Source organism: Gasterosteus aculeatus, chromosome 14 (assembly GCF_964276395.1).
Source record: "Gasterosteus aculeatus chromosome 14, fGasAcu3.hap1.1, whole genome shotgun sequence".
NCBI classification, from domain to species: Eukaryota; Metazoa; Chordata; class Actinopteri; order Perciformes; family Gasterosteidae; genus Gasterosteus; species Gasterosteus aculeatus.
In genome coordinates this window covers 16,233,447-16,249,425 of record NC_135702.1, presented here as the reverse complement: position 1 = coordinate 16,249,425, position 15,979 = coordinate 16,233,447, and the positions used below count along the sequence as shown (strand labels likewise).

At 44.3% G+C, this 15,979-nt stretch overlaps 2 protein-coding genes across 3 annotated transcripts; both read left to right on the top strand.

Annotated features, from left to right (window-relative positions):
- The first annotated feature begins 1,246 nt into the window (after positions 1 to 1,246).
- LOC120832030 (uncharacterized) lies at positions 1,247 to 3,840 on the top strand. The gene is made up of 2 exons (XM_040198043.2): positions 1,247 to 2,160; positions 2,301 to 3,840. The coding sequence occupies exons 1-2, from the start codon at positions 1,615 to 1,617 to the stop codon at positions 2,451 to 2,453; spliced, it is 699 nt and encodes a 232-aa protein (XP_040053977.2). The 5' UTR covers positions 1,247 to 1,614; the 3' UTR covers positions 2,454 to 3,840.
- A 3,004-nt stretch (positions 3,841 to 6,844) lies between these two features.
- On the top strand, positions 6,845 to 15,307 carry thap1 (THAP domain containing, apoptosis associated protein 1). 2 transcript variants are annotated; one of them, XM_040198143.2, is made up of 3 exons: positions 6,845 to 7,028; positions 12,185 to 12,377; positions 14,131 to 15,307. In XM_040198143.2, exons 1-3 carry the CDS (start codon positions 6,958 to 6,960, stop codon positions 14,521 to 14,523), a joined length of 657 nt encoding a protein of 218 aa, XP_040054077.2. In that variant the 5' UTR covers positions 6,845 to 6,957; the 3' UTR covers positions 14,524 to 15,307. The 2 variants fall into 2 exon arrangements, with proteins under 2 accessions (XP_040054077.2, XP_040054078.2); XM_040198144.2 differs by lacking the exon at positions 6,845 to 7,028 and adding an exon at positions 7,468 to 7,716.
- Positions 15,308 to 15,979: the final 672 nt, after the last annotated feature.

The window sequence follows — 15,979 nt, the reverse complement described above, 5'->3', positions numbered from 1 at the left end:
CGCTCTTTGGCTGCCTATATTCCAACTCCTTCAGCAGCTAGTTTCTAACTATCTGCGTTTGCTGGAAACAAAGTTAATAAGAGCGGTTGGGCCGTCTCTCCCTCCCTCATTCCCAATAAGGATGCTGCAGCCATTTAGTCCAGAATATTTGTCAGACGCTAATGCTCTGCAATCTTGATATTGATTTGATTTGGAAAAGCTTCCGGGTTACCAGGTTGGACGGCACGCAGACCTTCGCGAGTCCAGGCCCCAAACTGCAAGCAACAGCATTTCCCTTTTGAGTTTGACATATATGTGTCTTAGAGTTTACACAGTGTACTTTTCATTAAAGTTTGATTGTGCTGGTTTTGCAACAAAACGGTTAAAAAAAAATCTGATAAAATAATGAAAATGAAAACCACTGGTACCGCAGGGTTCGGTTATTTCCTCGGAGGCTTAATTATTTAACAACCACCGATCCACAGGTGAAGTAAACAGACTGAGCCAAAGGGTCCCACCAGATTACAACATTTATTTAAACAATTTTAAAAAAGATATAAGTGCATACAAAGGAGGCTCCAAATCGACTTAAATTGATTTCAAGTTTAACGGAGTTACGAGGGGGTATAGGAACAAATACAATATACAATAAGTGGAGATAGACGAAATAATTAGAAGAAATACCTAATCAACAATAGGAAACTATTTTTTACCTCCTGATGCTGGCGTGAATCTGGCTGGACAAAGTTTGCTGGTCCTGCAATCAGCGGATTGTCAGTTTGATCCCAGGCTCTGGTAACCCGCATGTCCATGTGTCCTTGGGCAAGACGCTTAACCCAACATTGCTCCTGTAGCTGCGACTACAGTGTGTGGATGGTAGTTACTGATGGCAGGTGTCACTGTGTGTGGTTCTCCTGTCATCAGTGTGTGAATGGGTGAATGATGTCATGTAGTGTTAAAGCGCTTTGAGTGGTCAGAAGCCTAGAAAAGCGTTATACAAGTACAGTCCATTTACCATTTATCTACCTACAGATGAAGACGTACATATCTCCAATAAACTAAACATGCTGGGGAAGAAAGAGACATATATATATTAGTGCTGCCCCAAGGGCTGCAGATCCTGTACACATGTTATTTATCTACCAGGAGTAATAACTGATACCGCTTGAAAATACTAACGGTATTGACAATCAAAAGGAAAAGGTCACACCAAGACTCCGATTTGGACACGCGGGTGACAGGAGGCGGTGACGCGCCACTCCCGAGCGCAGAAGAAGAAGAAGCCGTAGTGGCGGCTCGTGGCCGCAGGGGGCGCCCGTTCACTCGGTGCCGTAATTCCTTCCAGCGAAGAAGTGAGGGGCACAACAATAACACACCGCTAGCTGTGGAGGTACGAAGGTCTACGGAGATCCTCTATTTAGCCGCAAAATCATATTTCACATAGAACGTTTCCGGGATTTTTTTTTCAAAATACGTAGTTAGATTACAGCGCCATGTGTCAACAGAACCTCCCGTTCGCTGTGACGCGCAGGCGATGAGAGCTACGTGACGTTGACGTTAGCTGCGCCGCTAGCTTGTTTACACACCGCCCGGTTCTCTGTTTAATGTCCCGGGTGTCTGGTTCCGCGCGCAGACATGGAGAGCCTGTACAAGCGGAAAATGTTCGCATCTATGCGGAAAACCAAAGTGGACGCCTCGAAGAAGCGGCAGATCGGCCTGCCCGCCTCCGTCCTGGACGACAGTGACGAAGGCTCCTTCTCGTCCTCCTCCTCCTCCTCCGGGTCCCAGTCCGACTTCGAGAGCTCCCCGGGGGAGGACACCGAGCAGGAGGCCCGGGGCCGCAGCGATTCTGGCTCCACTTCTAGCGACGACAGCCGTTCCGTGACCCGCAGAAAGCGCTCGTTCTTGGGGGGAGACAACAGCTCCTCGTCCTCCAGCGCTGGCGAAGAGGACACAACTAACGACGAGGACGGGGACCGGAGCCAGCCGAAGAGGACGGTGCAGCCGAAGAAGCGCAGCAGGCTGCAGCCGCAGGACGAGTCCGACTCGGACCAAGTGGAGGAGAAGCGGAGGGACGAGGAGGAGAAGGAGAAGAAGCGGCAGAGACACAGCAAGCTGCTGGCGCTCTCCCGGAGGATGAAGGCCCGCGTCCCGAGCCGAAGACGGAGCCGCCTGAAGCAGGTAGGACACCCGGTCACACGCGGCCCACTAAACTGTGGACTTTTAGCCTTAAGGGATTAAAGCGTTTGTTTGAAAACGAGTCATTCCTGCGGCGCTTAACAGCAGCCAACCGTCAAGTCCTGTCTGAAATGTGTCGTCAGGGTGGAGGCGGTGAGGAGGTCAAAGGTGGCGAGAAGGAGTCCGCAGGCGAGGAAGATGCGGGCGGAGGAGAAGCCGCCGACGATCAACCGGCAGATGAAGCAGGCAGTGCGGAGGAGAAGGACGCCGAGGCGGCAAAAGAAGAGGAGCAGTAGGAGGCGAAGAAGATGACGAAGACAGACAGTTTGAACTTAATACTTCGACCATGTTAAAAGGACTCATAACATCAATTGTTTTTTTTTTTTCCTGCAACGTTTCAAATGGAAAACAAAAACACTTGAACTGGAGTTACAGTCACATTTTGTTTCCATAGAAACAGAAGATTGACATGCAACGAGGATTTTGACAGCGTCGTTGATGTGCATTGTGTGACGTGTGTTTTCCCCCTGAAATGGGACAGCGATGTGACTCCTGTCACATGATCGTATTATAATTCCTAATGTTCTACCCCAGCTGAACTACTGATATATAGATAAATATATCAAAATCAGTTTTATTTATACATCTCAAAGTTAAATATCCCTGTTATTGATCCTAGTTCGATGTCATGACAGCCCATGTTACAGCGATAGCTGCACCGGTAGGTAAGCATGAGCTCTAACAGCATTTTAATTTTCCCCTAAAATGTTAATGTAATTGCTTCTAAATGGGTGACGCCTTTGTACTGCAACTGCATGGCATCATTTCAGCCAGCCCCGAGGCAATGCAAAGCGACACCAACTGTCTTTTTACTTTGTTATTGCCATTCATAGTGGCTATTTGCAGAAAACCTAATTCAAACGAATAAAAAATAAATGATATTTTTATTTAAATACTTTCTTTGATTAATATAAACTCTTGGCATTGAACAGGTATTAATTTACCTTTTAATTTCTATTCTATATTGTATTGAAAATATGTTATTACGGCTACAATTATCATAGTTTCTCGCCAAAACCTAAATTTATGGTTCTGAAATAACAATTTAAATATAAATCTCTCAAATGCCTTGTGATAAAATAATATTAACCCTCATTTTATGTTTTTCCAGTACAAGGGACAACAGAACAAGGAGTTATGCTACTGTATTATTTTGTCACAATACTATTCCAGGGCTAATATACAGCTTTCATGCTCAAATAAATGCCATACTGTTAATAACAGCAGCATATTCACAATCAACTGTAATATCACTCAGAATAGAAAAGTACCAAAATAAGAGTCCGGACCCCCCTCACCTGCTGTAATACCAGTGTGTGTTCAGAGGATACTGCAGGAAGGGCTCCTGAATAGTTCTAAAGACAGAAGCATGAGAACGCTCGCAGTCGTTTAGTTCCCAGCCTCCTGTCCTCCGCCACCGGGGGCCGACTGGTTCCCCGCCAGTTAGATTCCAGTCCGATTAGATGGCGCTCCGGGCCCACATGGTCAACTACTGCCTCTCGAAGAAAATCCAAATTCTCTGTGTAATTGTAATATTTAACGGTCTGGTGTTTTGTAATGAAAGTTTAATCTAAAAGCATATCTTGTGTGATTTATTATAATAAAGCTTATCTATACAACACATATCAAGCAGCAAAGTGCTTTACAGACATAAAAATAACAAAAGATAACGCAATGCAGATACATGTGTATATATATATATAACTAAATTGAATAAATCTTAACATGCTCTGTAAACTACAAGTACCTAACAAGAAGTAACTGTCTCTCTGACTTTCTTTTTAGTCCTGGAAGGCAGCAGAAACGGTGTGAGCGGCATGGAGCCGACCCGAGGGGACCCGCACGCCACGCCGGCGCTATAGTGGGTCTTACGTCGCTCCCCGGGGAACACGCTGCGCACTGGTACGGCGGTTTAATAGAACGGGCGATTAGAAAACAATGCTGATTTTTCGTTCTCTGAATTGATGCGTTGTAGTGGCGTGTGGAGCACACGTGGAGCACACGCCACACGTGGAGCACACGCCACCCGCGCTCAGGCTGCAATCGATAGAAAGGAATCTGAGCTGGAAAGAGGGCGACTCCGTCCATCGGCAGGCGTGACTTTGTGAGGCCAATCCGAGTCCCCCCCCCGAGCCCCCTGGGACTTCACTGATGTCTCGTATGAAGTGGTTGAGAGTGAAAGTCTGTGAGGAAAATAGTGTAAATACAAACGGGACAGCAACAGATCACGTCACTATGACAACGTCCAAAAATATGATTTTTTGACGATGAAACAATGACAATGGTGGTTAATTCTTCTCTACTTTTTACTCATCACAAAACGCAAGGTCATTTAAGATTGTTTATTTACTGCCTTTGTCAAAACAATGACAAAATTAAATATTTGATGATTAAAATTGTATTGTATTTGCGTCAATTTGACATGACAGTCTGAAGACACTCGTTGTCCCGTTTCTAACCCAACATTGCAATGACTTGTGGGTAATTCTCTTTTGCAAAGTGGGACAGAAGGGAGAGCGGAAGGAGGATTGTTGTGAATGAGGCGTTCAAGGCAGTTATTAGAAGGAAATGGTGGACCGGTGGCATTCTGGTGGCGAGGATGCTGAGGGGGGGTCGATGGTCAAGCGCAAATGCCAAAAACAAACATATTGCAGCAGGGTGCAAAGAGAATCAAAGGGACAGAGCTGAAACATGCAGATTGCGGAGGTTTGTGTGTGCAGTGAGAAGTGTGAGCTTTGCCATGTCATGTGGAGAAGCAGCCATGGGGGGTCAAAGGGAAAGGAGGAGAGTGGGGAAACATCCAGGAAGGACCATCTGTGCATTCTACTGTAGAACTGGTGAAAAAGAGTCAGAAGGGAGATGGAAGGAAATTGCTTGTAAATAAGGAGATATTTGGATAATGCAAGTAAAAGGGAGATCTGAAGAGTAAAATAATAAAGTATTCATGACTTGGATTGTTGTCCAGCAAGAGCCCAACAAACAAGAACAGTTAAACCAAACGTTGTCAAATAGACAAGAATATAAAGCTCCCGGGTGGAGCCGAGAACTACTGTGAAACCGTTGGATCCTCAGCTCAGGTCACGTTTTAGTGCTTTTTCTTGAATAAATACTTTTTATTTGACCTGACAATTGTGTCACCGTTCTTGGCGGGTATTTGTATACGGGATGTATGGAAGCATTCTATGATAAAAATGATCATTACTGCGTTTCTGTAGAGTAGGAAGTGGAAGCAGCGGAGGATTCAGTAGAAAAGGTGGCTGGAAAGGCTCAGTGGGGTTTTCCTTTCAGTCTTTAAAAACAATTAAAGGAGAACAGCATATAGACCCTTTTAATAAAAATGCTAGAGATGGTGTAATTGGGACTACCCAATATATAAATACCCACAATTTCATAAAGTACAAAAAAATGCAATAAAGGGAGTAAAACAAATCATTGGCTGGTGAAGCAGGATTCAGTGGACAAAATGAAAAGAGAGTGGCCATATTTGTTCCCACACTTCTTTGTTTTTGGAAAGCGTAATAATGGAAAGTTTGGGTTTGGTGAAGAAGAATAAACCTGTGTGTTGTATCTTTTATTATCCTGTCAGTGAGACATTTTGACACTGAGGGTTGAAGAAAATATAATTAACTTTTTTAGCTATTACTTAAGGTGAACAAGACCAGTAAATACAATTTGAGAGAAAATCGTATATATGCATCACCCGTTTCCTTTGTTTGGTTAATTATTACATTTTCTCCGTTTGAGAGAGTAACCGTCATCCACACTCGGTAATCTATGCAAGCCGTGTAATAAAGACGTTTGATCGCATCGCCCCCTGCTGGTGGGAAGTAGTTCATCTCGATGCCAAACTGCAGCCGCCTCCATAGATATATATATATAAAGGCTAGATATCTTACGTATAGAACGTCCGCACGTGGCGGCCATCTTGGTAGGGTTAGCTCGCTCACCCATAACGTTGTGTTAGTGGTACATGTACCATAATAATTACATTTTAAACGGTTTGGTTTGTTTTGAACGTCAGCAATGTAGTTATGACACTGCATATTTATGAGAAATGTTCTGTTTAATTTTCGTATGAAAATCCATGGTTATAATTATTCATAAGTATGCAGTGTCATAAATAAATCTCTGCACATGGTGGGGATTTCAACATGCAGCAAATCTTGTACCTATTTTAGAACATTGTTCTGTTTTTTAGAACATAAAAAGTGTCATAACTACAACTCTCGTCGGTCGACGGTGGTGCAGGGGTAGAGAGGGTGCGCCAGGAACCGCAAGGTTGGCAGTTCGAGCCCCGGCTGCTCCATGTCCCATGTGGAAGTGCTCGTCAGCAAGACACCTAACCCCTAATTGCTCCCTGGGCAAAAATGTAAAAGCTGTGGGTTCAAAATGCAACATAAATCGCTTTGGATAAAAACGTCAGCTAAATGACCTGCAATGTAATCTCTGACGTTTATAACAAACCAAACCGTTGAAAGTTATGGTTATTTAAAAAATAAATGTATCACTACCAACACAATGTTATGGGTGAGCGAGCTGACCGTACCAAGATGGCCGCCGTTGGCCGGCAACGCGGACGAGACATCTAGCCTTTATATATATATATGCCCCCCCGTTCTCCGTCGTTCCCCACGTGCTCGTGACGACACCGGGATTTGATCACTCCGAACAAATCTCGTGAGTGGACGCTGCGCTGTACGTGCACGCGCAGTCTGGTGAGGATCGGCCCGGGCGGCCGCGATGGTTCAGACGTGCTCGGCTTACGGCTGCAAGAACCGCTACCATAAAGACAAAGACATCTCGTTCCACAAGTAAGTGCACGTCAACAACGCACGGGCGCCCGTTAGCTTAGCGGCCCTGCGTCGCGCCGGAGGAGAGTTTAACACCTTTTACTCACCTGCCCTCGCTTACGTAACTTGTCAACTGGGACAGAATTTGAAGCACTACGTTTGGACATCACTTTACCAATCAAGCAACCTTTACTTCGATAAACTACCACAAAATAACCGTCTTTCATCCCGGAGACGCCTGATGGTTCCCTACAGTAATGTTAAAGTACTACGTCATTCTCTTAAGTTAGTTGCAAACACAAATGCAGATATTTCCCAGTTTTTTTTCCTAAGCCTTCGTCTAAGCGAGTCGTTTCCTAGTAAGCTGGAGTTGATCCAGGAAGTTACCAGTGAGCTACTGGTTTTTGAATTAAATGGTTTGTGTGCGCGAGTGAGGCAGACGTGCGGGGGGCGGGGCCTCGAGGGACCCGCGTTCAACAACCAGGAAGTAAACACGATCGATCGCCTTCACGTCGGTTTCACCATAGACATAATATACATAGACGCCGCGTTGGCTTCTGGTCGCGAGAATTACGGCCGCCATCTTGGAGCGGTCGTGCTCGTAGTTGCGTAGCAGCAGAAGATACAGGACCCGCAGCACTGTGCTGCTTATTTCTGCGCTAATCGGCGGAGCATCGCCAGCAGGGCTCGAGGGGATAACCTTTCACAAGTAAGATTTAATATTATCGTCCTATTTGTTGTGTTTTGTGAAAAGAATATTACCAGAGAGTAGAGAAGGAGCAAGTATCTCACTGTAGTGAAATGGCAGTCAGCTAGCTTGGCTATGTTTACTTCCCCGGCTGTTTTTCACCTGATTATGAACTGAGACTTGATGAGTCATATTCCATAACACTTAGATTCAAACGGACACAATAATGTTATTGTAGAAATATAACCTATTACTGGTATAACATTGGCCACACAACTTTCATAGCTTAGCTGAGTTCAATGTGAAAGCAACTTCAATTCATTTTATTTTGTAGAGCCCATAATCGCAAATTACAAATTAGCCTCAGAGGGCTTTACAGTCTGTACACATACAACATCCTCTGTCCCGAAACCCTCCATCGGCACAGGAAAAACTCCCCAAAAAATGAAAAAACCCTTCCAAGAGGGAAAAAAAGGAAGAAACCTTAGGGAGAACGTCAGAGGAGGATCCGTCTCCTGATGGACGACTACAATGATGTCATGTGTACAGAGGGAGAGCACAGAGACTTTATTAGAGGGTAATGTTGGTTTACGAGTACGGTCATATGATTAATATCTAAAATAATAATGATGATGATGATGATGATCGCAGCAGCAGGCGTCAGCAGGGCCACGGCAGGTGTCAGGACCAGGATCCAGAAGGAACCACGATCTACGGAGACCTGATAGGGGAGAAAGCACAAAAAACTCCCGAAGCTGAATTAGTCATGTGCATTAATAAAAGATGAATTATGGTAGAACGAGAGCGTGACAGAGGAGCTCGGTGTGTCCTAAGAAGTCCCCCGGCATTCTAAGCCTATAGCAGCTTAACTAAGGGCTGGTCCGGACTAACCTGAGCCAGCCCTAACTATAGGCACAATCAAAGAGGAACGTTTTAAGTTTTACTTTAAAAGAGCTGACCGAATCTGCCCCCCGGACTGAAAGTGGAACCTGGTTCCACAAAAGAGGAGCTTGATAACTGAAGGCTCTGGCCCCCAGCCTACTTTTTAAAACCATAGGAACAACAACTAACCCAGCATCTATGGAGCACAGCTCCTTGTAGGGCAATAAGGTGTTACAAGCTCTTTAAGATACAACGGTGCCTCACCAGCAAGTGCCTTGTAGGTGAGGAGAAGTACCTTAAAATCTATTCTTGATTTAACAGGGAGCCAGTGCAGAGAAGTTAATACAGGAGTGATATGATCCCTTTTCTTAGTTCTTGTTAATACACGTGCTGCAGCATTCTGAATCAACTGGAGAGGCTTAAGAGATTTACAAGAGCAGCCCGATAACAGAGAATTACAGTAGTCCAGTCTGGAAGTGACAAACGCATGAACTCATTTTTCTGCATCACTTTGAGACAGGAAGTTCCTGATTTTTGATATGTTACGTAGATGAAAATAGGCAGTCCTTGCCCAACACAGTGTATTATTCACATGTAATTCCACAAAAGTAGGACCTCTCATATCTCATACCCATCCCACTTACTTAAAATAAAGGCAACAGAACATCTGACCTTAGAATGGTTTGCAAACAAGCTTATTTACAATTTCAGCAACTTTGGTCAGAGATGCTGTACCAGCTTCATTTGACAAGAACTACCACCTTCTAGCCCTGAAAAACCACGGCGGCCTAGTAATTCCATCACAAGGCACAAGGTTTGATTTATCTTTTTTTTAAAAATATTTTAATCTTTGTATATTACGGTTGCTTTGTTTTGTCTGTTATGTAAAGGGTCTTTGAGCTCTGTGTAAAGTGCTATATAAATATGTATTATGTCTTTATTATTATTATTATTATAAGGTGCTGAGAGCTGCAGAGAGGGTGATCCAACAACACAAGCTCCTGAGGCGTCGACAGTCACACACATCGTCCGAGAGGAGATTGGAGCGGATGATGTTTTTTTGCTTGGGGAACACATGAAGAGACACAGTTTGGCATCGACAACCATCATTCAGACTTCAGTCATTGGTTGTGTCTGTGTTTCTCAAGCTAAGGCTGCGCCACATTGCCAAACTCACCACTCTGGAACTGCAAAAAGGAGCACGAGAAAGAAGCTCTGCAAGACAGTCCTATTCCAGGGGTTTTAGAGAGAGAGTGTGTGTGTGTGTGTGTTAGTTAGTTGGTTAGACCCTCTTTTGGTGCAAACACCCGGCGTTCTGTTGAAGTCATTTGTGTGTGTGTGTGTCCTTGCAAATATTCAATTCATTTTATTTCTAATTCTATATTGTTTTTTAACATATTAAATGTCTGACTTTACTACTACTATCTGTTTCTGCTTCTCTATCCAAATTATTTGTGTGATTTGCAAAATACCTATCATAGTCTACATCACATCATATATCAGAATATAACATTACTGTTAAGTCCACAATAAATATTAAAATACGCCAAACTATGTGCCCTGTGTCATAGCTGCATGTATGACCTTTGCAGCAAAAAAACCCACGTGAAAATCAGTTGGGAGTTCAGTGAGGTGTGATTCATTGAATGCGCTCACAGCTGATTGCACCTGTAAACAGATCACACTGAGGAGGACCGTTCCAAGATGGCGGCTGCGTTTCTCGTCAGGGCCAATAGGCGGTAGCGGCTAATGCGGCGTCTGTATATTATGTCTGTGGGTTTCATGGTTTTGTTCGAGAGGCAATAAACGGAACAGCCGGCTGTACGTTTCACTACGCACGTGCGTGTCTGTGGACAACGTGCGGAGGACACTTGGCGGGGACGAGAGCGAAAGACAAAATAGGTAGCGCGTGTTAATGCCTGTTCAAAACCCTCGAGTCAATAAACGCTTGTCAGTATTGTTTTTGTATCATAAAACGTTATTCATCGGATGTCAAGTCGATCTGAGGCTAATGATACAGCCGGCAAGTTAAATATACTAAACTCAAACACGGCATACAGATGAGGGAAACTCGACACGTAATGTCCCTTTTCACTCACTGTTTTCCCGTAAAGACTCTGCACATTGATCATTATAACGATGTACTACTGTGCAGCACACGCTCATCCTGATTAGACGTGACTTTAACACATTGATACAATACTCGCCAACATTGAATAGCTACACACAGGTGAGCGTGTCTGATGACGCGTTAGGATGGAGCGGCTTTTGGAGTTTTCATTTAGGATTTCGACAGCATTACCCACTGACCACAGTGGCAGCACTGAACTGATGGGAATCAAACCACCAATCGTGTCCGACCTTTGAACTCTGCATGCTGTGCGAGACGTCTGCCTCCACGCTAGTGGTTCCCAAAGTGGGCGGCAGGGCCATAGTTGATGGAACAGAGTATTTGATCAAACTTTTTGTAGAATATCACCTTAGTAGATACACCCTGACTAAAAACAACATCTTGATGACCCCCAAGGTTTTTGGGCCACAGTCGATGGAACCATGAATTCCGCTCAAACACACGTTTGACCGGTGGAGGCTTTTGATAAAACTTGAGACCCGCTTAGTGCAAGTGAAGGATGTCACGGCACAGAGCAGCTGTAGAGGAACCCAGAGGGTAGAAACACAAGACGAAATCTGATGATGAACCCCAAAATGCTGAAAAAATAAAAAAGACAATGAAAAGGTGGAGGTCCAGTCGAGAACGGCTGGTTTATGATCCATTCGAGAAAATAATGTAATGCACGGATTGTGGGACGTACAGCAGTGAAAGGTACTTTGTACTTGGGACAAACAACTTCACAATGGAAACAATAAAGGACCATGAAATTTCCGTGGGCCACGTCAAAAGCATTGTGACTAAACGGACAACAAAATACTAGTTATAGAATACAGTTGCATATGTTTTCATACCAAAGGAGCTTTACATACTTGGGAAAGCTCCTTTTGTATATTTACAGCTGACTGTACATTTTATATAGTGTTGATTTGGGTGTTTACAATGGTCATTTACATTTGTGACGACCCCCCCAGTCCGCTGTCTCTCTCCCTGCTGCACCAGCCTCACCCAGATCCAAACTACCCGAACGCATTTAGGGAAAACTAACCGTATCTCGACAGTGTCTGTGTGTGGCCTCCTGTTGTTGCCACTTCTGAGCCGGGCGGTAACACATTTGAAAGGATTTTTAATGTAGTTCTTCAAGTAAATTGTAGCAAGCCGTAGTCAACTTTAATCAAATTAAACTAAACAAAAAAAACTTGTGGCTAATGAAATTGCTGAGTGGTTAGTAACTTTGGAAAACCGGGACCCTATTTAGACGGAAAACTTTCATCTTACAGACTCTCACCCGATCATTAACCAGGAGACGTCCGTTTAGTCCCTGTCGGGACACTTTAAGGGGAACATTGGGCCTAAATGTCCTCTGAGGGGCTGACAAAGTGAGCTAGATAAGCTAAATGATTAAAAACCCTTTTGTAGGAATTGAATAAATACTACAGAATGAACAAATTGTTATTGTGATCAACGTACATTAAATTGTAAATCTAATTTCAACAGGTTTCCTCTGGCACGCCCAGATGTTAGTGCTAAATGGGTGGCGGCGATGAGGAGGAACAACTTTAAGCCGACAAAGTACAGTAACATCTGCTCGCAGCACTTCACCAAAGACTGCTTCAAGAGAGAGTGTAACAACCGGGTACTGAAGGAGAACGCCGTGCCGTCGCTCTTCACCTTCACCCTCAGCGTCAAGGTGAAGCATCCCAGTTCATTTCCATTAGCAAAAGATTATACATGAAAATATAAAGCATCACATCGGTGAGTGTGTGAGTATTAAATAAACTGCACTTCTATAAAAGTAGTTGCTATTCCTAATTGTTCCACGCTGTGTAAGCACACGATGTGACTCACTATTGTGATATCTCGTTATTGGTGTGAATCAATGGGAGATGCATTCTTACAGAAGGAGAAGAGCAGACTTATAAGCTCTTATTCGTGGACGGACCAGGCAAACCATAGGCAAGCTTTCTACAAGCGTTTGTAGCTGAGGTTTTAAATTACGTTGTGAGTTTTAAAAAAATTACTTTTAGTACCTGTACCAATCCCCCATATCGACCAAGCCTAGAGCAAAAAGTACATGCGCTAAAAATAGGGACTGCGTCTACAGCAACTATAATCTGCCTGTTTAAGAGGACCAGTTGTTTAGCAAAATTATCAAACACTTTGGAAAAAAACTGGGCGACACCAATAAATTCCGCACATCCCAATCCCACGTGTGCGTGGATGCCCGTCCCGATGATGGCGCCACTATTCTGTGAAATCTCCCACACCTTAGCGTTCACATCACAGCGAGGACGTCGTCTCATTAGGATCCATACAAGCACAAGATATTGAGGAGCATTTTCCGTTTGTGTCGTCTCACTAGTCAGATAACCTCATGTTCCACAACCACAAGATGGTCAAATGTGTGTAGTTTTGTGTGAAATACCATTAACAATTAAACCGTGTCTAAAATACACGTTTTCTAAAGTGATTACTCATTAATTGTATGATTAAGTCTTTTTAAAGAAAACATTCATTAAAAACATTCATTAATCAAGATTAATGAATTTTAAAATGTGCAATTAATGAGTTTTTAATCAATTGAAAGCCTTGGCTATAACGCTATAACTGATTCTGTTTGGGACATTAATCCGCTGCTTTGCTCCAACAGCGCTTTAATTAGCAATTTGTTGCATGCTACTGGATTAATAGTCTGACTATCACAATGACCACTTTCAGACTTCATCCCTCTTGCGAAGCCGCAGTGGTCAGTTTTCACTTCTATTCTGTTTGAAGATAAAATATTGGATAGAGAGAAAGCGCACTCCTCTCTGTTTGACTTCATGTTTCTCTTGATTCGTTCAGAAAGCAGTAAGGAAACGTCAGCGTGGTTCCATGGATTCCAATAACTGGCTCAGTCGGACTGAAATCCAATGATCCGTTTCATGTAAACACCTTTGACTACGTGCGGTCCGACTACGATCCGACTAACACCCCTGGATAACTCCATCCGATCCGGTTGATAGTTCGACTATTGCGGCATGTGACGGTGAATCGGATGAGGAAGCGGATGCTTGAGATCCCGACGGCGTCTTCTCTCCGTTATCAAATCAGCCAATAGCACCATTCGCATTCACTGTGCTCCTATTAACATCATGCACAGACAGTAGAGGGATGTAGCTTCACCTTGCTCTCCGCTCGCCATCGTTCTCGTAATGTTGATCTTGTTGTTGTTGGTAGTGGTGAAGAGGTCAAGCGGAAATGGCTGTATCACAACTAGTTGTAATGAAAACAGCGCCACCTATCGTATCGGGTATGACATGCTCTCGGCCAATGATTTGATTTATTCACTGCCATGTATATTGGGATAATAGCACCTCCCCCCGAAAGAGAGCATCGTCCGACTAAGCAAAGATTCCAATCATACCATCATGTAAACACACTGTGTGCTTGTTGTCTGACAGGCAGAGTCCCCGGAGGATCCTTTCCCCTCCGACCTCCACTTCCCTCTGTCGCTGCCTCTGACCTCTGACCCGGTGGTAGAGATGGAGCTGCCAGGGAGCAGCCTGCCCGAGATGCGCTGCGACACCGCGGTGGTCTCCTGCGACCACAACTACACGGCGGAGGACTCTGCTCGACAGAGGCGCCGCATGGAGCAACTCGAAGAGCAGTTGGGGAGTCTGAGGAAAAAGCTGAAAACAACGCAGCAGAAGTGTCGGCGGCAGGAGAGAGAGCTCAAAAGACTGAAGGCGGCATGCGAGACGCCGGTGACGGGCCGCCGGCTGCCAGCAGCTCTTGGAAAGGGATATGTGATTTTACCCAAGCACGTCTACTACACACTCAAAGGCATTAAGTAAAAGGAAATGCAGATCGGAGGGATGAGTGAGGTCCAACTGAGCATATAATCTCACATGGCTCAGCAGCAGCCGCCAGGCGGCTGTTGAGGAGCTGCCGAGCAAGGCAGCGAGGCCCTGAGCTGAGAACGGAAGGACTTCCTTGTTTGGGAATGCAAAATGTGGAAGACTTTAATTGTATTCCTGCAAATGTACACAACTCCTTTTATACATTTTTTTGTTTGAGCTTTGGGGACTTATAATAATAATAATAATCTTGCTTTGAAGAAGATTATTATGCATATTCTTTCCTGTTAAGTACAATGTCTCACGTAGGGCTGGGCGGTACATCGGATCAAGCAGTATAAGCTTTCCGTACGGTCTGAATGTTGCATGCTGGGTAAAGCTCACAACAAGAAGCAACTCTTCTTGCTACATGAAAACGAAGCAACTTGTTCCCAAGCGGTGTCCGTTTGGAGGGTTTTTTTTGGTTTTGAAAGATCCGACACAAGTTACATCAGAAAACGATTTATTGCAAAGTCTGTTGAGCCTCTGGTGGCAACACTAGCAGCACCAACAAGCTAACATGCTAACTAGCTAGCTCGCCGGCCAGTTGTGAGCAGGCTGTTTGGGTAGCTGGCGGTTCTTTTCGGAGTCAATGAATTAATGTGTTTACTTGAAAAAGCAATACGGGAATAACTCGTGATATGGATTTTGGCCAAACCGCCCAGCCCCATCATGTTCATATTTAATGTGTCAAATAATGAGGTAACGGAATGTTGAGCATAAACATTTTTTGTCCTCTGTGCACTCTTTCCAACGGTGTTATTTTTCTTACCCGAGTCGTGCCGAATGTCTTTAAATGGTCGTCATCACCAGGCTAAGTGCAGAACTCATAGTTCACGCCACTATTCAGAAAACCCAGAAAAAAGCCAAGTACATGCTAACATATGGGACTGATCAAGGAAGTGAAACGACAGAATGTTTGATTGAACTAAAACTTTCCATTTTTTTTATACAATTGATTGATTGACTATTGGAGAATGAACATTCATCCTGTTCAAAAATAGCGTATCTATCTTGTGACGTGTCGAGTCCAATCAGCGTCTACATTTACCCTCAACTTTTCATCCGTAGCTCCAAATGGAACTCAAGGCTGTGCTTGTACGGTGCTTTTCTAGTCTTCCAACCACTCAAAGCGCTTTTATCATTCACACCCACTGATGACAGGAGAACCACACACAGTGACACCTGCCCACCAGTAACTAACATTCACACGCTGTAGTCACAGCTACAGGAGCAATGTTGGGTGAAGTGTCTTGCCCGAGGACACATCGACATGCTGGGATTGAACGCACACCAGCTGATCGGAGGACGACCGCACTCCCCACTCACATGACTTATGGCGGCTGAACAGGGTTTGCCCCAATGTGAAGTTCCATCCATCTGCAAAACGCTTATCCTGCACACAGGGTCTTAG